Genomic DNA, 23598 nt, shown 5'->3' on the forward strand with positions numbered 1-23598 from the left:
GCCAAATCTATAGCCTTACTTTAGTAGAAAGCTAGTCTAACCCAAACTCTAAGACTAATCCAATTTACATCATCAGAATAAATTACTTGGTTAGAGTAAACCCTTACCAAAGACTGGGTCTAAATTTATCTCAACTGAACAATCACCCTATACTTCACTTTTGTTTTCAATTTTGAATATAGCCAGGCCTATATTCTTACCCTAACCCTAATCTTTTTTTGGTATTTTTTTGGTTTTTGTTTTTGTGCCATACCCTGTGTTGCTCAGGAGTTCCTCCTGGCTCTGCACTCAGAAATCCATCCTGGCAGGCTCGGGGGACCATATGGGATGCTGGGGATCAAATCCGGGTCAGTCCAGTGTTGGCTGCATGCAAGGCATGCTATCGCTCCAGCCCCTACCCCTAATCTTAATCCAATCCATATCCTTATAATAACCCTTACCAAAGGTTTGGACTAACTTTACCTATTACCTCAATGAATAATTGACCTATATAATCTTTGTTTTCAACTTTAAACATAGGAAAATACATATCTTTACATTACCAGAATCCCAAACCTAAACCTTATCCAATCCATATCCTTAGAATATCCAAAATCTTGGCCTAAATTTACCTATTAACCTCAGTTGAACAATCACCCTATACTTAAGGTCCTTACTGTTTAAGCTTTAAACATAGACTGGTTTTAAACTTTAAGCTTTAAACATAGAACCGAAGAGATAATACAGATGGTAGGGTACCTGCATGGGACAATCCTGGAATCCCATGTCTCCCAAGCACCATCAGGAGTAATTATTGAGTGGAGAGTTAGGAGTAACCTTAACTCTAATACCACTGAGTGTGGCCTGAACAAGCAAAATATGAATAAGATAACACAGATAAACATATATACCCTTACTCTTCCAGAATCTAACCCCATACCAATCCACATACTTAAAGTAACAAAGACCCAAGATTCAGTATCAGCTTACATATAAGCCTCTAAGGAATAATTGCCCTACATGTGGCTTTCAAGAATACTATATTTTTCAAGATTTCCAGGCTTCAGAAAGTCTTTTCTTCATATCCTTTATATCCCTTTATGTCCCCAGAGAACCTGGGGACACTGGTAAGTGGGCACTCCTGGAACACTGTACACCTGAAATTTATTTTTCTGGTGGGAGCAATAGCATAGTATAGTGGTTAGTGCAATTACGTTGCACACAGCCAACCAAGGTTCAATTCCCAGCATCCCATATGGCCTGCCAGAAGTGATCTCTGAGCACAGAGCCAGGAGTAAGACCAAATATTGCTGGGTGTGATTCCAAAATTATGTGTGTATGTATGTATACACATACACACACACACACACACACACACACACACACACACACACACACACACACATATATATACAATAACTTGGCAATTCTATAATCATGATGATTAAATTTTTAAAAAGCCCTAGTGAAAGTCTTTCCTTAGTGGCCCCTCTCCCCATGTTTTTCACATAGCTGCTCAAAGTTAGTTTTTTACAATTCTACATCACTACATCATTATCCTACTTCAAAAAACTATAAAAATGTCTTTCAAATGATCACATGAAAGTCCAGTTTTTGGCTAGTTTTTGAAGTATGTTCCTTTGAAAATGTAACTGTCTATACAATTTCATCTCCTAGTTTTCCAGAACCTCTTTCTTGGCAGACAGGCTCTTTGGGACTTTGAGGCCTTTGTCAGGCTGTCTATTCCCTTTCACTAAAGTCCTATTTTGTCTTTGTAGTGCCTCTTGTCACTTGTTGTCCATTTTCATTCTTGCATTCATTCACATCCACATGAACATTTACAACATGAGGCCTTCATGAGCCAGGCCCCTCAAGCTGCAAAGGACATGGGGTCAATAAGACATGGAGGAACTTTCAAGATTATACTCTTCCTTCTCAAACTTTAGTAAGCTTATAGTTTTTGCAGTTAGATTCAAGCAGTTGGATCTACATTCTGTTTCACGTATTTGCTCCATATACATTTTTGCACTGTGACTCTGTACTAGGTAGTAGTCATCAAATGACACAACAGTAAACATGATAGACAAAAATGTCTAGTAGAGGAAACAAAAGCCAAACAAGAAAAACACAGATACAGTAATGAATATTACACACAAAGGATGAAAGAAATTCTAGTGACACTTGACAGGGATAGGTACCCCAGGGACAGCTAAATAAAAGTCTAGTTAAGAAAACATCATCTTGGGCCCAGAGAGATAGCACAGCGGCGTTTGCCTTGCAAGCAGCTGATCCAGGACCAAAGGTGGTTGGTTCGAATCCCGGTGTCCCATATAGTCCCCCGTGCCTGCCAGGAGCTATTTCTGAGCAGACAGCCAGGAGTAACCCCTGAGCATCGCTGGGTGTGGCCCAAAAACCAAAAAAAAGAAAAAGAAAATGTCATCTAGGGGCTGAAGAGATAACAAGGAGGTAAGGCGTTTGCCTTGCATATAGAAGGGTAGTGGTTCGAATCTCGGAATCCCATATGGTCCCCCAAGCCTGCCAGGAACGATTTCTGAGCGTAAAGCCAGGAGTGACCCCTGAGTGCTGCCGGTGTGAAACACCCCCTAAAAAAGAAAATGTCATCTAGGAGCCTGAATGATAGCACAGCGGGTAAGGCATTTGCTTTGCAGGCAGCTAACCCAGGTTCAATCATGGTGTCCCACATCCATAATTCTGGTCTGCTAGAATTAATTTCTTTTTTGCTTTTGTTTTTGTTTTTGTTTTTTTTTGGGGGGTCACATCCGGCAGCGCTCAGGGGTTACTCCTGGCTCTATGCTCAGAAATTACTCCTGGCAGGTTCAGGGGACGATATGGGATGTCGGGATTCAAACCACCATCCTTCTCCATGCAAGGCAAACACCTTTCCTCCATGCTATCTCTCTGGCCCCTAGAATTAATTTCTTTTTTTTTTTTTTTTGGTTTTTGGGTCACACCTGGCGTTGCTCAGGGGTTACTCCTGGCTGTCTGCTCAGAAATAGCTCCTGGCAGGCACGGGGGACCATATGGGACACCGGGATTCGAACCAACCACCTTTGGTCCTGGATCGGCTGCTTGCAAGGCAAACGCCGCTGTGCTATCTCTCCGGGCCCTAGAATTAATTTCTAAGTGCAGAGCCAGAACCAACCATGAGTGATGCTGGGTGTTACCCCTCCCCCCCAAAAAAGAAAGAAAACATCATATAAGCTCCTACGTAAAAAAAAATGAGTGAGAGGCAGGCAGAGGTGTGCATCAACAAGAAGCTGGCTTCTGCAAAGGTTAGAGATCAAAAGAGGACTGAGAAGGGCAAATGATCAGAAAGACTATAAGGAAAGTGAGGAAAGTAGAATTCTTTGGCAATTCAAAGAAATCGTATATTCAGGATGGTCCAAATAATTAAACTACTTATGATAAAAAATATAATTATTAAATAAAAAAGATTGCAACTATCCAGGATTGTGAAAGATAAAATTAAACTAAGTTGAAACAAAAACTGAATTAAAAGGGAAATCAATCTTCAACATCAGATAAGGAAAATAAGTGATACATGATTTGGTGAAATTTACTGAAAACTCAATGCAATTTCAAATCAGTCTGAAAAGAGATTCTGAACCTAAACCTAGGAGGGGAATAACTGACTATATGAATGACAGCTGTTGTCAAGAACGTACTCAGTTAATATTAAAATAACTAGAGGGTTGGTCTCACAGCTTTTACTGATTTATAACGAGATTCCATTTCCAAGATCAAAAGCACTAATGTGCAGACAAGACAGCAAGGATAACAACATATATTATGCACTTGGGGTGACATATGACCATTTACTGCGAGACACTGAGAAGGCAAATATTTCTTTTTTTTTTTTTTTCAACTGTTTTTGGGTTTTAGGCCACACCAGGTGGCACTCAGAGATTACTCCTGGCTCTCTGCTCAGAAATCACTCCTGGCAGGCACAGGGGACCATATGGAATGCAGGGATTCGAACCACCATTGGTGCTGGATTGGCCTCTTGCAAAGCAAACACCATACCGCTGTGCTATCTCTCTGGTCCCTCATCTTAGTCTTTCATATCACAGAATATATTTGAAATGGTCTTTACTTTTTTTGTTGTTTGTTTTGTTTTTATTTGGGGGGTGGACACACCCAGTAGTATTTATGAGTTACTCTTGGCTCTGCACTCAGGGGTCATTCCTGGCAGTGCTTGGGGGACATATGGGATGCCAGGGTCAGCGATGTGCCAGGCAAACAACCTACCTGCTATGTTATCACTCCGGCCCCCTAAGATTTGTTTTGTTTTGGAGCTGTGGCTGGTAATGCTCAGGGCTTACTCCTGGCTCTACACTCAAGAATCATTCCTGAACACTGGGGACCATATGGGATGTCAGGGATTGAACCGGGTCAAGAATCTACTTGCGGGCCCAGAGAGATAGCACAGCGGCGTTTGCCTTGCAAGCAGCCAACCCAGGACCAAAGGTGGTTGGTTCGAATCCCGGTGTCCCATGTGGTCCCCCGTGCCTGCCAGGAGCTATTTCTGACCAGACAGCCAGGAGTAACCCCTGAGCACTGCCGGGTGTGGCCCAAAAAACAAAACAAACAAAAAAAAAAGAATCTACTTGCTATGCTATAGATCCGGCCTTATTTGAAATATTTCTTAAATGGATATTAAATTTAAGGATTCAAATATGTAGGAAAAATTGTTTTCAAAGTGGAGACCCTTTCTTGTTTTGGGGCCATACCCAGCAGTGCTGAGGGGTTACTCTTGGCTCTCTGCTTAGGAATTACTGCAGGCAGGATTGGGGTATCGTAGGATGTTGGGAACCAAATCCAGATTGGTCAAGTCCAAAGCAAATGCCCCACCTGCTGTATTATCTCTCCTGCCCAAACAGAGTCACTTTAAGATTCTTTAGGACACAAATTATAAAAAATAACTTGACTCTCTGGGGTCATATGCTATAGGAATTAAAACACCGAATTTGGCTTACTCTAAAACTATATTGTTTCCAGAGCACTGCAGGGGCTGACCCCTAAATACAGAGCCAGAAATAGTCTCTGAACACAGTAGTTGTGGTCCTCATATACCTCCCACATAAAAATAAAATTAAATAGAAAGTAAATACAGTATGAAGGGCAGGAGCTTGCCTTACATGAAGCCAAACCTGGGTTCACTCCCAGCATACCATTTGGTCTCCCAAACCTACTAGGAATAACTTCCGAGCATCACTGGGTGGCCCAAAAACAAACAAAATAGTTTGAGTATTTAGATCTAGTCTTGTCTACTACTGTTTGATATTCCAAGGCATAAAACAACCTAATAGTTAAAAAATACTACTTGTGCTACAGAACAAAAATTAAATACACATTTTAGCCATTAATCCACTCCACACAAAACCATAAAGAGGGGCCAGAACAATAACACAGTAGTAAGACATTTGCCTTGCACATTGCTGGCCAAGTTAGATCCCCAGCATCCCATATAGTTCTCTGAGTCCACCAGGATTGATTATGAGTGCAGAGCCAGAAGAAACCCCAGAGCAGAGGCAGGTTGAGGGAGCGAGGAAGAAAGGAAAGGGAGGGAAGGGAGGGGGAAAGAGGGGAGGGAAGGAAGGAGGGAGGGAGGGAAGGAGGGAGGGAGGAAAGGAAGGAGGGAGGAAGGAAGGAGGAAGGTGGGAGGGAGGGATGGAGGGATGGAGGGATGGAGGGATGGAGGGATGGAGGGATGGAGGGAGGGAGGGAGGGAGGGAGGGAGGGAGGGAGGGAGGAAGGAAGGAAGGAAGGAAGGAAGGAAGGAAGGAAGGAAGGAAGGAAGGAAGGAAGGAAGGAAGGAAGGAAGGAAGGAAGGAAGGAAGGAAGGAAGGAAGGAAGGAAGGAAGGAAGGAAGGAAAAGGAAAAGCCATGGAGAACTTTTTAGTACAGCTTATTCTCACAGAATAATGCTGAACCCTGGACATTTACATATATAATACTAAATATACATTTGCATATATAATACTAAATACATGCCAAACACAAAATTTTTATTGAATCTGCAAATTAAAAAGTGAGTAACATGCTGAGTGAGTAAAGGGGCTAAGTGATATGATAGCAAGCAGGTAGGGCATTTGCCTTGTACGTGGCCAACCTGGGTTCAAACCCCAGCAAGCATCCCATATGGTCTCCCAAACCTATCAGGAGTGATTTCTTTTTATTTTTATTTTTTTTTTTTTTTTTTTTTTTTTTTTTTGGTTTTTGGGCCACACCTGCTGACTCTCAGGGGTTACTCCTGACTCTGCACTCAGAAATTGCTCCTGGCTTGGGGAACCATATAGGACTCCCAGGGATCAAACCAGGGTCCATCCTAGGTCAGCATGTGCAAGGAAAATGCCCTACTGCTTGCGCCACCACTCCGGCCCCCTACCAGGAGTGATTTCTGAGTATAGAGCCAGGAGTAACCCCTGAGCACCATGGGGTGTAGCCAAAAACCAAAACAAACAAACAAAAACCCTGAGTGAAGTTAGAAGAAAAAAGATAAGAAAAGGAATAAAGAAAGAAATAATAAAAAAATAAGGAGTTTCACCCTTCCAAAAACAAATTTCAATCAATCATTGTAATAAAAAAAATCCACTAAGTTTTAAAATAAAATTTATCTTTTAAATTACAGTGCTTACTATGTGACATTACATAACTTTTTAAGGGCATAAGATTTTTTTTCTTTTGTTTTTTGTTTTTTTTTTTTTTTGGGTAACACCCAGCATCATTCAGGGGTTACTCCTGGCTCTACGCTCAAAAATCGCCCCCGGCAGGCTCGGGGAACCATATGGGATGCCGGGATTCAAACCATTGTCCTTCTGCATGCAAGGCCCCAAGATTTTTTTCTTCAAAGAAAACAAAACAAATCAATAACCTGGCAGTGATTCAGGGCTTATTTCTGGCTCTCTCTCTCTCTCTCTCTCTCTCTCTCTCTCTCTCTCTCTCTCTCTCTCTCTCTCACCTCTCTCCTCTTTTCTCCTCTCTCTCCTCTTTCTCTTCTCTCTTTCTCCTCTCCTCTCTCTCCTCTCTCCTCTCTTTCTCCTCTCCCTCTCCTCTTTCTCTTCTCTCTTTCTCCTCTCTCTCTCCTCTCTCTCCTTCTCTTCTCTCTCCTCTCTCTCTCCTCTTCTCTCTCCCCCCCTCTCTCCCCTCCCCCCTTTCTCTCTTAAACATTTATTTATTTATTTTGGTTTTGGGGTCATATCCAGTGGTGCTCAGAGGTTACTTCTGGCTCTGCACTCAGAGAGCGCTCCTGGCAGGCTTGGGGAACCATATTGGATGCCAGGAATTGAACTCCAACTGAGGTAGGCCAGCCCCTCTGGCTCTCTATTCAGGATCACCCCTGTGGTACAAGAGGACCATATACAATGATGAGGATCAAACCCCAGATAGACAGTGTACAAGACCAGTTCCTTAAGGGCCAGAAAGATAGCACAGTGTAGGGCATTTGCCTTGCATGTGGTCAACCAGGACAGATGGTGGTTCAAATCCTGGCATCCCATGTGGTCCCCTGAGCCTGCCAAGAGTGATTTCTCAGCACAGAGCCAGGAGTAATCCCTGAAAGCCAAAGGGCATGACCCAAAACCGAAACCGAAACCAAACCAAACAAAACAAAAAGACCAGTGTCTTACCCACTAGACTATAATCTCCAGCCCCAAGGAAAAAAAAAATGGGTGCCAAACCCATTGACGCTCAGGGGTTATGGCTATGCACTCAGAAATCGCTTCTGGCTTGGGGGACCATATGGGACACCAAGGGATCGAACTACAGTCCATCCTAGGTTAGTGCTGCAAAGCCTTACCATTAGCGCTACCACTCCGGCCCCAAGAAAATTTTTTTAATTCAAATAGAAAATGGGAAAGTATTTATATATTTATGTATATTAAAGTATATATATTTTTGTTTTGTTTTGTTTTTTTTGGGGGGGTCACACCCAGCAGCGCTCAGGGATTACTCCTGGCTCTACACTCAGAAATTGCTCCTGGCAGGCTCGGGGAACCATATGGGATGTCGGGATTCAAACCACCGTCCTTATGCATGCAAGGCAAACACCCTACCTCTATGCTATATCTCTCCGGCCCCTATTTATATTTTTTTCTATTTATACATTAAAGTATAAATACACATATATTTGTATTAACTTATATGTAGTACATACTATTTCAACATCATTTAAAATATATAACTTCAAAAAATATATATATAACTTCATTTAAAATAAAATCGGGGCTGCAGTGAAAGTACAGCAGTAGGGCATTTGCCTTGCATGTAGCCAACCCTGGATGGACCCAGGTTTGATTTCTGGCATCCAATATGGTCCCCTAAGCTTGCCAGGAGTGATTTCTGAGTGCAGAGCCAGGAGTAACCTCTGAGCACTACTGGGTATGGCCCAAAAACAAACAAAATAAAATAATAAAATAAAATAAAATCATTTGCTTTTGGAATATTAACTAAAAGTCACTTTGGGGGCCAGAGCAGTGGTATAAGCGGTAAGGCATTTGCCTTGCCCGCGTTAGCCAAGGACATCCCTAGCACCCCATATGGCCCCCCAAGCCAGGAGCCATTTTGAGTGCATAGCCAGGAGTAACCCCTGAGCATCACAGGGTGTGGCCCCCCCCAAAAAAAGGTCACTTTGGTACTTCCAGTAAGTTGTGTGCTCAACACATTTGAATGTAGCTTAATTAACACAAAATGGAACACTGCTGTCAACATTACATTTAAGAAATAGCAAAAACTAACACATAGTTAAGGAGGGAAATGAGATTATTCTGCTGTCAATGTTATGGATATAAAGTTAATTCTACACCTTAGTCAAAAAGCAAAACTACCAGTGACATTAGTGGTTAAAGTGATAGGACAGTGGGTAGAGCATTTGCCTTACACATGGTAAACCTGAGTTCAATCCCTGGTTCCCTGAGCACTAACAGATTCCTGAGCACAGAGCAAAGATTAAACCCTGAGCACATCCTGGTATGCGCCCAGAGCAAAAAAAAGAAAGGAAAAATAAACCTAACAGTGATTACCAAGGCATCAAAAGGTCTAAATCAAAATCAACGAATAAATGACAAATATGAAATTTTTACTTTCTTCAACAAATTATTTCATTGTTGATGTAACTCATATTATGTGCTGATTTTACTGCCAGTTGAAAATAAAATTCACATAAATCATGCATTTTTCATTATCATTAATGTATTTAACCATGAAAATATGGCTTCATAGTAACTTACCTCATTATATCTATTGCTGGGAATTTTGATGCTGGTTTTCCGAACTTCCATATCAATTACTAATCCTTGAACTACTGGCAATGTATATTGGTAATTTCTGAAGTCCTGAACAAAAGCAGAAGGAGATGGGATAATTAATTATTCAATGACAAAGATTAATAGAAACACAAAGAGTATAAATGAAAAGAATGTCAACAATGTGGAATCCCATGACTTAAATAATAAGGAAATGTATAATTAAAGCCCTACCTGCTATGTACATCTGAGCTTTTCTATTAGACTGTACATACCTTATGAAATAGACTAAACAGTTTTCATAAACCCCTGGAAACATTAAACAAATGTATAATTACTCAGTTGGCATAACATTTACTGTATTTATAAATAAATGGATACTCCCTTTAAGGTAAGCTGAGACAACAGTTATACTTAGTAAATACTTGGTTGTTTTTTGTTTTTTGTTTGTTTGTTTATAATTTTTTTTGTTTTGATTTATACCCAGCAGCACACAGGGGTTATTCCTGGTTCTACACTCAGGAATCTCACTTGGTAGACTTAAGGACCATATGGGTTGCTGGGAATAGAACTCAGTTGGCTGCGTTCAAGGCAGTGACCTACTCACTGTACTATGGCTCTGACCTCCAACAAATATTTGTTAAGCACACATACAGCAGCTGACACTGGACAAAGTAAGTAATACAAAGTAGCTTTGAAAACTAAAAAACGAGGAGCCCAATAATCCCATATTACCCTTCCTCTCAATCCAGAATGGCCATCAGAATCTTGGAAGGGCTAGGAAAAGAGGCATAAACACATAGCCTCAGCCTACACTTTACACATGCTCACATACTATCACTCACATATATTGACCTCCTGAGAGGGAAGATTAATGCTGGGGACATGTGTCTGATATTATTTGAGGTTTAATCTAGTACAGTCCCTAATTTCTCAGTAAAGGATAGAAAGTAAGGACAGGAGCTGGAGTGGTGGCGCTAGAGGTAAGGCATCTGCCTTGTAAGCGCTAGCTTAGGATGGACCACGGTTCGATCCCCCAGCGTCCCATTAGGTCCCTCCAAGCCAGGAACAATTTCTGAGCGTCAATGGGTGTGGCCAAAAAAAAAGAAAAGAAAGTAAGGACAGAAACAAGGTTAAAATAAACATAATAGGACTAGAAGATAGCTCAAAGGGCTGAATGTGTGCTCCTATGCAAGATGCTCAAGTTTGATCCTTGGAAGGGTAGAGGTTCCCCTGAGCATGGCCAAAAACAATCCCCAAGAACAAAGCAAGAGGAGTAGTAAGGCCTGGAGCACTTCTGGGTGATGCCCCCCCCAAGAGAAAATAAACAAAAACAATTAACATAGTAAAAATAAGGCTGGAGCGATAGCACAGTGATAGGGCACTTGCCTTGCACATGGCCAACCCGATGAACCCAGATTCTGATTCCCCGCATCCCATATGGTGCCCCCCCCAGCCTGTCAGAGTGATTTCTGAGCACTTAGCCAGGAGTAACCCCTGAATACCGCCACTGGGTGTGACTCAAAAACCAAAACATAAAAACAAAAATACATAGTAAAAATAATCCAGGAGGGGCAGGAGAGATAACATGGAGATAGGGCGTTTGCCTTGCATGCAGAAGGACAGTGGCTCGAATCCTGAAGGACAGTGGCTCGAATCCTGATATCCCATACGGTCCCCTGAGCCTGCCAGTAGCGATTTCTGAGCGTAGTGCCAGGAGTAACTCCTGAGCACTGCCAGCTGTAACCCAAAAAACAAAAAGACCCAAAACAAACAAACAAAAATAACCCAGAAAAGATACAATGAAGATATACATCCAGATGATAATTTGTTTAAAGGTTGGTTGAGAAGATGGTTTTTAGGTATGTTTTGAAGGAAGGTCTGGTAATATTTATCAGAGGATTGGATGTAGCACTGAGTTAAAAAACAAGAGTCAATAAATGACTAAACTTTATGTATGGCCTAGAAAACTGGAACTAGAAAACTGGAACTGCCATTTACTGAAATGGGTAATTTAAGAGAAATGAAGGGTGCTTGGGGCCGAAGTGATAGTACAGCAGGTAGGGCTCTTGCCTTCATGCTGCTGTCCTAGGTTTGATTCCTGACATCCCACATGATCACCTGAGTACTTCCAGGAGTAACTCCTGAGTACTTCCAGATGTGGGCCCCACCCCTCAAAAGATGGGTGGCGGGGGCCGGGCGGTGGCGCTGGAGGTAAGGTGCCTGCCTTGCCTGCGCTAGCCTAGGACGGACCGCGGTTCGATCCCCCGGCGTCCCATATGGTCCCCCAAGAAGCCAGGAGCAACTTCTGAGCGCATAGCCAGGAGTAACCCCTGAGCGTCACAGGGTGTGGCCCAAAAACCAAAAAAAAAAAAAAAAAAAAAAAGATGGGTGGCAGAAACCTGAACATTCACATAGATATATAAAAATGCTCTAATATCCCAGACAACACCTGGATATTCCACCACACCAGGAATGATCCTTAATGTAGAGCAAAGCCAAGTATGGCTCTAAAACAAAGATGTTCTAAGTCACGTATCAAAAGACACACAAAAATAAATTTTAAAACATTATATTTCTACCAAAATTGCAAAGTATTTTTAAAATTTTTTTATTTAAGCTATTGTGATTTAAAAAGTTATTCATGGGGGGGATAATTCATAGTTGGGTTTTAGACTAAATGTTTCAGGACAATTCCATCACCAGTGTCAACATCCCTTCACCAATATTCCCAGAGTCCATTCCACGCCAATACCTCCTGCCCCAGTCTGCCATCTTACAAGGTACCTTTTTAAGTTTGGTTGCTAAAGCTGGGATCTCATGATTTCATTGTTGTTGACTCTGACTCGGATATTTTCTCTCCTTTCTTAACACCACCAATGCATTTGAGACCCACAAAGTACTTTTTATGAGAAAGAAAAAATAAATGCTAAGAAAAATACAGAATCGGGGCCGGAGAGATGGCATGGAAGTAAGGCGTTTACCTTTCATGCAGAAGGTCATCGGTTCGAATCCCGGCGTCCCATATGGTCCCCCGTGCCTGCCAGGAGCAGTTTCTGAGCACAGAGCCAGGAAAAACCCCTGAGCACAGCCGGGTGTGACCCAAAAACCACAAAAAAAAAAAAAAAGAAAAAAAAAGAAAAATACAGAATCGCTGAAATTTTTGTGTTATAGGCTATTCTTTTTTTTTTTTTCAAAAAAAATATTTTTTGGGGGGGTCACACCCGGCAAGCCTCAGCGGTTACTCCTGGCTCTACACTCAGAAATCGCCCCTGGCAGGCACAGGGGACCATATGATATGCTGGGATTTGAACCACCGCCATTCTGCATCTAAGGCAAATGCCTTACCACTGTGCTATCTCTCCGGCCCTGTTATAAGCTATTCTTATTATCCGCACACTGCAGGCATCTGGTGAAACAGCTCCATAGTCCTTAGAATAGAAAAGAGACCAAATAGCCCATTCCAGATATTTACCCAGGTAGAATTAAAAAAAACAATGTTGATCCCACCAAAAATATTTCATTTATTGTTGCCAGACCAACCCAAATATCCATCAACAGGATAAGCAGTGGTACAAAAACCTAGATGAACAATAGTGAGTCATGTAGAAGAATAAAGCATTAACACTAAGGGGCACCATATTAGACAATCCAAAACATGCCTCCTGGTTTGGTTGGCACACCTGGCAGTACTCAGAACTAACTTCTGGCTCTGTGTTCAGGATCATTCCTGGCAGGGTTGAAAGACCAAACCCAGGTTGGATGTATGCAAGCAGACACTACTATCTCTCTGGTTCCCAATATGACTCTTGTTAACCTGTCTTTTGCCAGTCTCATTTATTATCTTTTTGCCAGTCTTCATAGCTAAAGAACTTTAGATGAGTAGAGAAAAAGGATTTTATTTCTTCCCTCACAACAATACATTTATTATAGTTGAATCTCAAATGTAGTATGTTAAGTGGGAGAAGCCAAACTGAAAAGGACCCATACACTCCTAATAAATGACTGAAAAATAAAATCACAGGACAGAGAATCAATGGTTGCCAGATTTTGAGGGTAGGCTAATCAATTTTCTGGAGTCATAAAATTTTTCTGTATCTTGACTGTTGATAGTGGGAGTTCTATGATTCATGCAGTTTTAAACTCACAGGAATGTACTCCAAAAAAGAAAATTTTTACTGTGTGTAAAAATTTTTTTCTTAAAGAAATTGGTAAGAGTTAACTAGGCCAAGTTATGCTCAGGGAATCCAACAGTTACCTTCAACAATTCTTGGCCAATCAGTGCCAATGGTTCAATATTGACTCAAGAATGTTACTGATGGGGGAGCAGCATGGGCCACTCCTAAACGGGGATAATAATTTGACAGGTCCCACAACAATAGTATTAACAGTGCATCATCCAGGGCAGTGAGAGTGAAAAGAGATGGAGTCCTAAGAAGCCAGAGAGAGAAGATAATAGTGCAGAGGCAAGGTGCTTTAGCAGGTAATTAATAAAGGTTTGCACAACTGAGTTGATAAAAGGAATAAAAAACTTAGGCTCCGTTGCTAGATTACAGAAGAAACATCCCTTCATTTCAAAGCAGAACACACACAGTAAAAAGTAAAACTTTGTTGTTGTTGTTTATTTTGAGACCACACCCAGAGGTGTGTGCTCTGTTTCTGTGCTCAAGGATCACTTCTGGTGATCTGAGCACTTGTGGTGCTCAGGGCATCAAATGGGATGCCAGGATCAACCCGGTCAGCTATGTACAAGGGAAGTATTCTTTCCCCTGAGATACAATTTGTTTTATTATTTAGTTATTTATTTATTTTTACAAGTTTTTCACTGTAATATTTTAGGTACATAGTGACAATGAATCAGGGGCATTCCCACCACCAATACAATTTTTACAATTCTACTTCTGGAAGCTGGAGAAATGGGAAAGGGTTAGGGCATTTGCCTTGTACGCTGCCAACCTAGGTTCTATTCCCAGAACCCCATAGATTTCCAAGCACCATCAGAATATATATATATTTGTTTTGTTTTGTTTTTTGTTTTTTTTCGGACCACATCCATTTGATGCTCAGGAGTTACTCCTGACTAAGTGCTCAGAAATTGCCCCTGGCTTGGGAGGACCATATGGGACGCCGGGGAATCAAACCGCCGCAGTGGTGATCTTTCCTTGGCTAGCGCTTGCAAGGCAGACACCTTACCTCTAGCGCCACCTCTCTGGCCCCTGCTGTTTTCTTTGTCCTATTTTGTCTTGTTTTTGTTTTTAGGGTTGAGACTCAGAGTGTCTGGAGTCATTCTAACAATGCATGGGATGTGATCTCAGGAATCAAAGTGAGGCTTCAGTATGTAAAACAGCACACGCCAGCCCTTTGAGTTATCTCCCTAGTCTATAACTCAAATCTCCTAGAGGTGTAGGGGTGGTGGGGAGACACACATGTGGGGTGATCATACCTAGAGAGGCTCAGGGCTTACTCATGGCCCTGTGCTCAGGGATGACTCCTGGTAGTGCTTGGGGGGGACCATAACTGATGTCAAGTGTAACTCCACCCTGGATTTAGGTGTATCTACCTGAGACCCACCCATTTCTGGGAGGGGTCTTGGGAACCAGATATTATGTGTGACCTTACCTGTAAGACCCCGCCCATTCCTGGGAGGGGTCTTGGAATAGGTAGATAAACCCTTGAGCCAGGGGATTAGGGGCGGCCCTGCTGGGCTCGCTGGCTTTTGGGTCGTTGCCTCTTTTGGTCTTGGACCAGGATGGAGGTCAAAGGAAGATGGCTGAAAGGAGTTAAGATGCAGGGCTAAGAATAGCAATGCTTGAAAGGTTATAAGATAGGCCACACACATGTGGTGAATAGGGCAAGAATAAAGTTGATGCTTCCTGATGCCTGCGAGTGAGTTCTATACCCGCCGTTCACCTGGGCCTGGGACCTGCCGGCTGGATGGGGATTGCGGAGCCACGTGGCCTGGGGTGGCAGAGAGAAATCCTTCACCATCCATCGCCATCCAGTCCCATCCTTAATTATTTAATGCTACAGTCAAGGATCAAAGGGGTCAGCTGCAGGCAAGCCATGCCTCTCAACCCCAGTACTATCTCTCCAGCCCAATCCACTTCTTTTTTTATCTAGTCATCTATTGAATGGCATTTAGATTTATTCCATGTTCTGTCTGTTGTGAATAATGCTGCTATAAACAGATACAAATAACCAAATTACTATTCTGTGTCCTTTGGAAAAGTGCCTGGTAGGGGTACTGCTGAATCATACAACATTTTCATTTTTAATTTTTATTTTCTATTTACTTTGTATACCATGGATCATACCAGGGCCTCGCACATGAGATGATGCACTCTACACTGAGTCATGTACACCGTTCCCTGCTATGCCCATCACAGTGCACACATTGCCTTTTCTCCATCATACATGTCTTCTCCAACATCTGTTTTCAGTCTTTGGTGAAGGCCACACTCACAAGAGTGAAATCTGCTCTTTTGATTTACATTTTTCTGATGATAAATGGTGTTGAGCAAGTTTTATCACATGCATAGAGGCATCTGTATGTCTGGAGAGGTATCTATCAGGCCTTCTACCCATTTTTAGATTGGGTTATTAGCTCTTTGTTCAACAGTATGAATTACCATTTTGGATACCAATCCTTTCTTTGTTGGGCCCACTCTGTACAAGTATCTTTTCCCAATGTTTCTGCTTTTATACTTGTTTATTTTCCTGTAGAAAAAAGCTCCTCCTCTCCCTCTCCCATCCTTTTCTAATTGTTTTGTGTTTTGGAACCATCCCAGGCAGTGCTCAGGGCTTACTATTGGCTCTATGCTAAGGGATCAGTCCTGGTGGGGTCTGGTGGGACCCCATGGAATGATAAAGATCACACTCAGGTCAGTCATGTTCAATGCAAATGCTGCACTTGCTATCCCTTGAACCTCACCTTTGTTATAGTTGCTGTGACCAGGGTTCACACACTAGGTGGCAATACCCACACGGGTTTTATTTTTAATCTATTTTTCATTTTGGGGGAGCACACCAATGATGCTCAGGAAATACTCCTGACTGCACTCAGGGATCATTCTTTGTGGTGCTCAGGGGACCATATATTGTAAACCAAAAGCAAAAATTAAAAATGTATCTATGCTTTCTTTAGTGTATTTTATGGTTTCTGGCCTTACTACCAAGTCTTTTTTTTCTTTTTTTTTTTTTTTTGGTTTTTGGTTTTTGGGCCATACCTGGCATTGCTCAGGGGTTACTCCTGGCTGTCTGCTCAGAAATAGCTCGTGGCAGGCACGGGGGACCATATGGGACACCGGGATTCGAACCAACCACCTTTGGTCCTAGATCGGCTGCTTGTAAGGCAAATGCCGCTGTGCTATCTCTCCGGGCCCTATTCCCAAGTCTTTAGCTCAGTGTGTGCTAATTTTTGTGTATGACTGTATAGGGTTATCTAGTTTCATTTTTTCTTTTATTTTATAGGGAGATGCTAAGTTTTCCCAGCACCATCTGTTGAAGAAACTTTACTATCTCCATTGCTGTGCCTTCTTGGATCCTTTAACATATAATAAAATTCCCAGGCCAGAGCGATAGTGCAACAGTAGGGCATTTGCTTTGCACATGGCTGACTCAGGATGGACCTCAGTTCGATCCCCAGTGTCCCATATGATCCCCCAAGCCAGGACTGATTTCTGAGAACATAGTCAGAAGTAACTGCTGAGCATCACTGGTGTGGCCCAAAAACAAAAAACAAATGAACAAATAAAAATCCATGTATGTATGAGTCCAATTGTATCTGGGCTTAATTCTGGAGTATCTATTTTATTTTACTGGTCTCTTTGTTTGTGTATATTGCTTTATAGTATAGTTTGGTGAAGGGACTTCAGTCTCAGATTACTTTCACTATGTATTGTGCATTGTGTATCAATAAAGATTTTTAATTTTATTTTGGGCCACAGCCAGCTATGTATAGGGATAACTCTTGGCTCTGAACTCAGAATTCATTTTTAGCAGTTGTGTGAGAGTGGGGAGAGGCCAGAGCAATAACGCAGTGAGTAGGGCATTTGCCTTGCATGTAGTTGACCCAGGTTCTATCCTTGGCATCCCATATAGTCCCCCAAGACTGCCAGGAGTAACCCCTGAGCACCACCAGGAATGGCCCAAATCACCCCAAAAGAAAGCAGGCTTAGGGAGACCATATAGGACTCCAGGGATCAAACTCAGGTTAATGGCTTGCAAGGCTTTGTACTCAGAAATCCATTCTGGCTGGCTTAGAAAACCATATGGAATGCCAGGGATGAAACCTGGATTGGCCACATGCAAGGAAAATGCTCTATCCACTGTTCTGTCACTCCGGACCCTATATATAGTAGCTTTAAAAAAAAAAAAAAGTTGTGGTCTATTTACACAATGGATTACTATGCAGTGTAGGAAAAAATTGGATCTTGTAGTTTATTGCAATACGAATGGAACCAGAGGGAATTATATTGAACCAAGTAAGTCAGAGGAAGAACAACAAATACTAAGTGACCCCACTTACTACAATATGGAGGGGAAAAACAAACAAACAAGGGAGTAGACAAATAAATGATGAGAGGGCAGAGCAATAGCACAGTGGTAAGGCATTTATTTGCCTTGCACATGTTCAACACAGGATGGACCCTGGTTCAAATGCCGTTATCCCATATGGTCCCTCAAACCTGCCAGGAGTGACTTCTGAGCACAGAGCTAGGAGTAACCCCTGAGCGCAGCTGGGTGTGACCCAAAAAAAAACAAAAAAAACAAAAAAAGAAATGATGATATGCTTAACCTTGATTGCAAAACTCAGATTATCAAGCAGTGGGAAGTAGAGAGGAATGAAGAGGTGGGCTAGCAGAAGCATATAGTCACTAGTGGAGAGACGTGGACACTTTGGATGTGATGAGATGTGGCAATTGTCCATCAAGATCACAAATATCAACACTATTAGAAACACTACCTTAATTGTAATAAATAAAATCATGCAAATCAGAAGACAGAAGAGCATTAACTTTAAGACTCAGAACAAAACCATCAACCTAGCTTTTTTTTTTTTTGGTTTTTGGGCCACACCCGTTTGACGCTCAGGGGTTACTCCTGGCTATGTGCTCAGAAATCGCCCCTGGCTTGGGGGGACCATATGGGACGCCGGGGGATCGAACCGCGGTCCTTCCTTGGCTAGCGCTTGCAAGGCAGACACCTTACCTCCAGCGCCACCTACCCGGCCCCAACCTAGAATTCTAAATTCAACAAAATATCCTTAAACACAAAGGTAAAATAAAGATATGAGAAACAAATGTTGAAAAAAATTGTTGCAAGCAGATCTACACTATGAGAAATGCGACAGAAAATCTTCTGGGCAGGAGGAAAATGACAACAGATGGAAATACAGATTTATACAAAGGAACACAGAACACTGGAAATGTCAACTACATGGGTAAGCCCACCAGAATTTTTTCATGCTGCTTGAATATTTTAAAAAGGAAACTGGCAAGAAAAGATAAAAAGAGACAACTGCATGAGAGCATGAGAAAATAATCTAATCTTCCCAGAAGCAATTTGTCATTTGGGTTAATTTGTTGTTTTTTTTGTTTTTTGTTTTTTTGTTTTTGTTTTTTTTGGGCCACACCCGGCAGTGCTCAGGGGTTTCTCCTGGCTGTCTGCTCAGAAATAGCTCCTGGCAGGCACGGGGGACCATATGGGACACCGGAATTCGAACCAACCACCTTTGGTCCTGGATTGGCTGCTTGCAAGGCAAATGCCGCTGTGCTATCTCTCCGGGCCCGTTAATTTGTTTTTTATAAAAAGCAACACTTTGGGATGGAAAGACAGTACATGAGTTAAAGTGCTTGTCTTGCACACAGATGACCTGGGTTCAATTCCTAGCACCACATATGGTCGCCTGCGCATCACCAGGCATAATCACTGAGCATAGAATCTATAGAGTAAGCCCTAACACTGCACCAAACAAACAAAAATAACAACCATTCAGTGGCTGAAATTAGATCAACATAGTGATTTTGTGATCTTCCTACCTGGGACTAACCATACCCTGTTACCCTGTTAGCTAGTTCATCTAGGACAAAGGAGTAAGGGAGTTGTCCTAGTTCAACTAAGACAATGAGCATTACTACTTTAAAGCTCTATGACTTGGAATGTCATCAGTTAATTTCAGTTAGTTGTTATAAGTTGTATGTTTTAATCTCAGTGGCTAGTGAGAAGGGAGGACCAAGAACAGTTAGCCCAAGGAGGCTTTTCTTTTTCTGGACAATAGGCAGAAAGAGTAGCACAGAATTAACAAGGAGTCCTGGAAGGTGAGAGAGTCAGAGGAAAGAAACTCCATAAACTCTCCAGACATGATGCATTGGCTTTAGCTTTTCAAGCAGCAAAAGACCTTCATGGATCCATGATGATCTATGACTCTGTTTTGTGAAACTCAAGCCAGTACATACACAGAAGGGCCCAGGAGAAAGGAAAAATATGAACTCTGAATCTCAATCCATATATAAATCTGCCAAGAAATAATAAGCTCAACAGTGGACTGAGGTATCAAAATAGAATCTATCACCAATCTTCAGCAAAGAGTAAGCTCTGTAGACACAGAACACACCTAGGATTCCAGCCTTAAAACAAATAAAACAATGTACTAATCCTGTGTTCTTTTCCCCTTGATTTCGATTTTTAGGGTATACCTTATTTTACCAACAAAGATCATCCCTGGTTTCTTTGTATCTGTTTGCTTACAACTTGGTTTTACCTAAAACAAAAATTGTTTTATATGTAAACCTGGGTGGGACAGGCTGCAAATAGCCTGAGCTATCTACCCTTACTATATCCTTACTGCCCCACCTGCGGGGGTGGTCTCTGTCGTCAATAAAAACAGTTCTGGCAGGCAGCTTGAGGGAGGTATGAGGTAGAAGATTGCCAGACTATATGTGTTTCACTTTCAGCCCGGTTTGAATTATTTCATGTGCAACCCTGATTCAGACTCATTCACCTGGGGTTGGAGATACAGAGAGTGGGATGATTTTATATCCCATCTTTTTTGGAGGGGAGAACACATCCTAGTTTTTTTGTTTGTTTGTTTGTTTTGTTTTGTTTTGTTTTTGGGTCACACCCGGCAGCGCTCAGGGGTTACTCCTGGCTCTACACTCAGAAAACGCTCCTGGCAGGCTAGGGGGACCATATGGGATGCTGGAATTTGAACCACCGTCATTCTGCATGCAAGGCAAACGCCTTACCTCTGTGTTATCTCTCCGGCCCCATATCTTAGTTCTTAACTCAGGGATTATTCTTGGTGGTGCTTGAAAGACCATATGAGGTGCCAGGGGTCAAGTCTGTGTTGGCCGCGTGCAAAGCAAGCACCCTACCCGTTGTATTATCACTCCAGCCCAAACCATATCCTTTCTAAAGAATCCAGATACTCATCTTTTATCTACAGCACAAATTTTCTTTTCTGAAGCAGAAGGACACAGAAATCAACAAAAAATTTAAATCCTTCTCCTATGTAAACCCATAAAGAATATGAGAAAAATCCACAACTTACTGCAAGAAGATTCATGATGGTGTGTCCTGTTTCTCCAAACAGAGGCTTCCGAAATCTGACACTGAACAGTGGGCAGGGGTACACTAGGGAAATGAGAAGAACATGGCAGCTTATCATTTTGGTAAAAGAGACATAGTGGTTGATACAGTTTTCAAAATGTAGCTATAATGGTATATTTACACAATATAATGTTTAGGGCTCAAAAAGTATTTATTTAGCACTATAGTAGCATCAAATCACAAATCAATTTGATTTGACAAATCAAATCACATACACACACATACATTTCTAAGTTAAAGTGCCATGATTATAATAGTACCAATTTTTTTTGTGTGTGTTTGAGTCATACTCAGCAGTGCTCAGGGCTTACTCCTGGCTCTGTGAGCAGGCATCACTTCTGGTAAAACTTAGAGGACCATATGTGGTGCCAGGAATCAAACCCTAATAGCCATATGCAAGGCAAAGGCCTTATCCACTGTACTACCTCTCTAGCCCCATATAATAGTACCGTATGCATTAAAATGCATATGATGTTACTGTGCCACACCTACAACAGAGTGACAATATATCTCTCTACTGCTGTCCCTAAGCCCTTTTCTTCCCACCTGCCCCACCACTGACTGGCAGGCTCAGTTCTGTAAGCAGAATCTAAGGGTTTGTTTTCATTAGTCATGGTCTATTATTCCCTTACTTTCTCTACTTTAAAATATATTATTTGAGACAAACCGTGATTCGATCCCCCGGCATCCCATATGGTCCCCAAGCTAAGAGCCATTTCTGAGCGCATAGCCAGGAGTAACCCCTGAACATCACCAGGTGTGGCCCCCCCCAATATATATTTATTATTATTATTATTATTATTATTATTATTATCTTAAGGACTAGTACAAATATTGCTTTATATCTTAGTAATGCTATACCCTGTCCACTATCAGAGTGCCAGGATCCTTCCACTAATTTTTTATTTGCTTGTTTTTCAGTCACACTCAGGAGTGTTCAGAGACGACTTCGGCTTTGTGCTTGGGGGACCATATGGAATGCTGGGGACCAAATCTGGATTGGCTGCATGCAAAGACAAACACCCTAACACCCTGACCCCTGATCCCTCCACTATTAACCTTCTTAGCCCCTTGGTAGGGTTCTATTGGCTTGACCACAGTTTATTTCCATTGAGGAATGTCTAATCCTTGCTTTGTTTATTTCATATATGTGTAAGATTATCTGGTGTTTGTCTTTTTTTTTTCCTGGTTCTCTTCACTTAGCATAACATCCTTCAAATCCATTCATGTTGCACCAAACTGCAAGATTTCATTCTTTCTCAGATCTGAGTAGTATAAGCCTTTTAAGGCAGCTGTTTCCAAACATGAACTATAAGGTCTTAAGAAGCACTCTTCTTCAAACTAGATTACTAAGATCCAGGAAACATGTATGTCCAGATTCCTGAACTCAAGACTCTTGGGCAATTTTGATTTTGGGTCACACTAGGCAATGCTCATGGTTTACTACTGGCTTTTCATTTAGGGATCACTCCTGGCACTGCTTGAAGGACCATATGTGTTGCAAGATAAGCACCCTACCAACTGTGTTATCATTCCCTGGACTGTATGCCCCATGATATTTTATGATACACAGTAGAGCACTATTAAATTCTTGTTGAAAGAATCAGTAATACAAGAAAATAATCTGTCATTATGAGATCTAATTATCTCAGCAAGTTTATCTTATATTAAAAATGTAAAAAGCGGGGCCAGGAAAGTGGAGCTAGAGGTAAGGTGTCTGCCTTGCAAGCGCTAGCCAAGGAAGGACCGTGGTTCTATCCCCTGGCGTCCCATATGGTCCCCCCAAACCAGGGGAGATTTCTGAGCACATAGCCCTGAGTAACCTCTGAACGTCAAATGGGTGTGGCCCCCCCCCCAAAAAAAGTAAAAAGCCAGTCTTATCTCCAGTTGCAAAAGAAACTGATAGATGGGGCCGGAGAGATAGCATGGAGGTAAGGCGTTTGCCTTTCATGCAGGAGGTCATCGGTTCGAATCCCGGCGCCCCATATGGTCCCCTGTGCCTGCCAGGAGCAATTTCTGAGCCTGGAGCCAGGAATAACCCCTGAACATTGCCGGGTGTGACCCAAAAACCAAAAAAAAAAAAAAAAAAAAAAAAGAAACTGATAGATAATCTGAACTTCTTAGCCTAAGAGAGCTAGTAAGGTGGCAGAGCTAAAAACCTTATTTTGATTTCTAGATTAGGGCAATTCTGATTAAGTGAAAACACAGAGTTTAAAATAAAACTTACATTTAGGTCCTAATGTGATTTAATAAGTTACAACTTTTTGTCCTTTTTTTAACAACGAGTGGGCAGGGAAGCTCTTCTCTTGCTCATCTTATCAACAATGAATGATTTCTACAGTACTTGTTTCTAGTATCTGTTCTAGCTCATAACATACAATTTATGAAAACTTTCCCCAACTAAGTAAATAATACATGTCCTATATCAGATATTATAAAAATACAGTGAAGCAACTTTCTAAGTTTAAGTTCATTTCTTCTAAAGAGAAGCATGCATTTACCAATGAACTGTAAGGCCTCTATGTTTACAAGGCAATAAATAATCAGTAATATCCTCACTGGATTATTTACAGTCCTTCCTACTATCACCAAAATAAGTAGAGTCAATAACCAGATTTAGCTTCTCTCTTTTTTTTTTTTTTTTTGGTTTTTGGGCCACACCCGGTGACGCTCAGGGGTTACTCCTGGCTATGCGCTCAGAAGTTGCTCCTGGCTTGGGGGACCATATGGGACACCGGGGGATCGA

General features: G+C 41.8%; 1 protein-coding gene across 2 annotated transcripts in view; it reads right to left on the reverse strand.

Annotated features, from left to right (window-relative positions):
* The window catches only part of ZFYVE9 (zinc finger FYVE-type containing 9), a 167226-nt gene that overhangs the window by 23138 nt on the left and 120490 nt on the right, over window positions 1-23598 (reverse strand). For both annotated transcript variants that reach the window (XM_049774628.1, XM_049774627.1), the window contains 2 exons: window positions 20794-20876; window positions 9228-9332 (listed from right to left, as the gene is read on the reverse strand). In XM_049774628.1, coding sequence (XP_049630585.1) covers window positions 9228-9332; window positions 20794-20876 — 188 coding nt within the window. The remainder of the gene's footprint in view (window positions 1-9227; window positions 9333-20793; window positions 20877-23598) is intronic.

The sequence above is a fragment of the Suncus etruscus genome, chromosome 6 (assembly GCF_024139225.1).
Source record: "Suncus etruscus isolate mSunEtr1 chromosome 6, mSunEtr1.pri.cur, whole genome shotgun sequence".
Lineage (NCBI taxonomy): Eukaryota > Metazoa > Chordata > Mammalia > Eulipotyphla > Soricidae > Suncus > Suncus etruscus.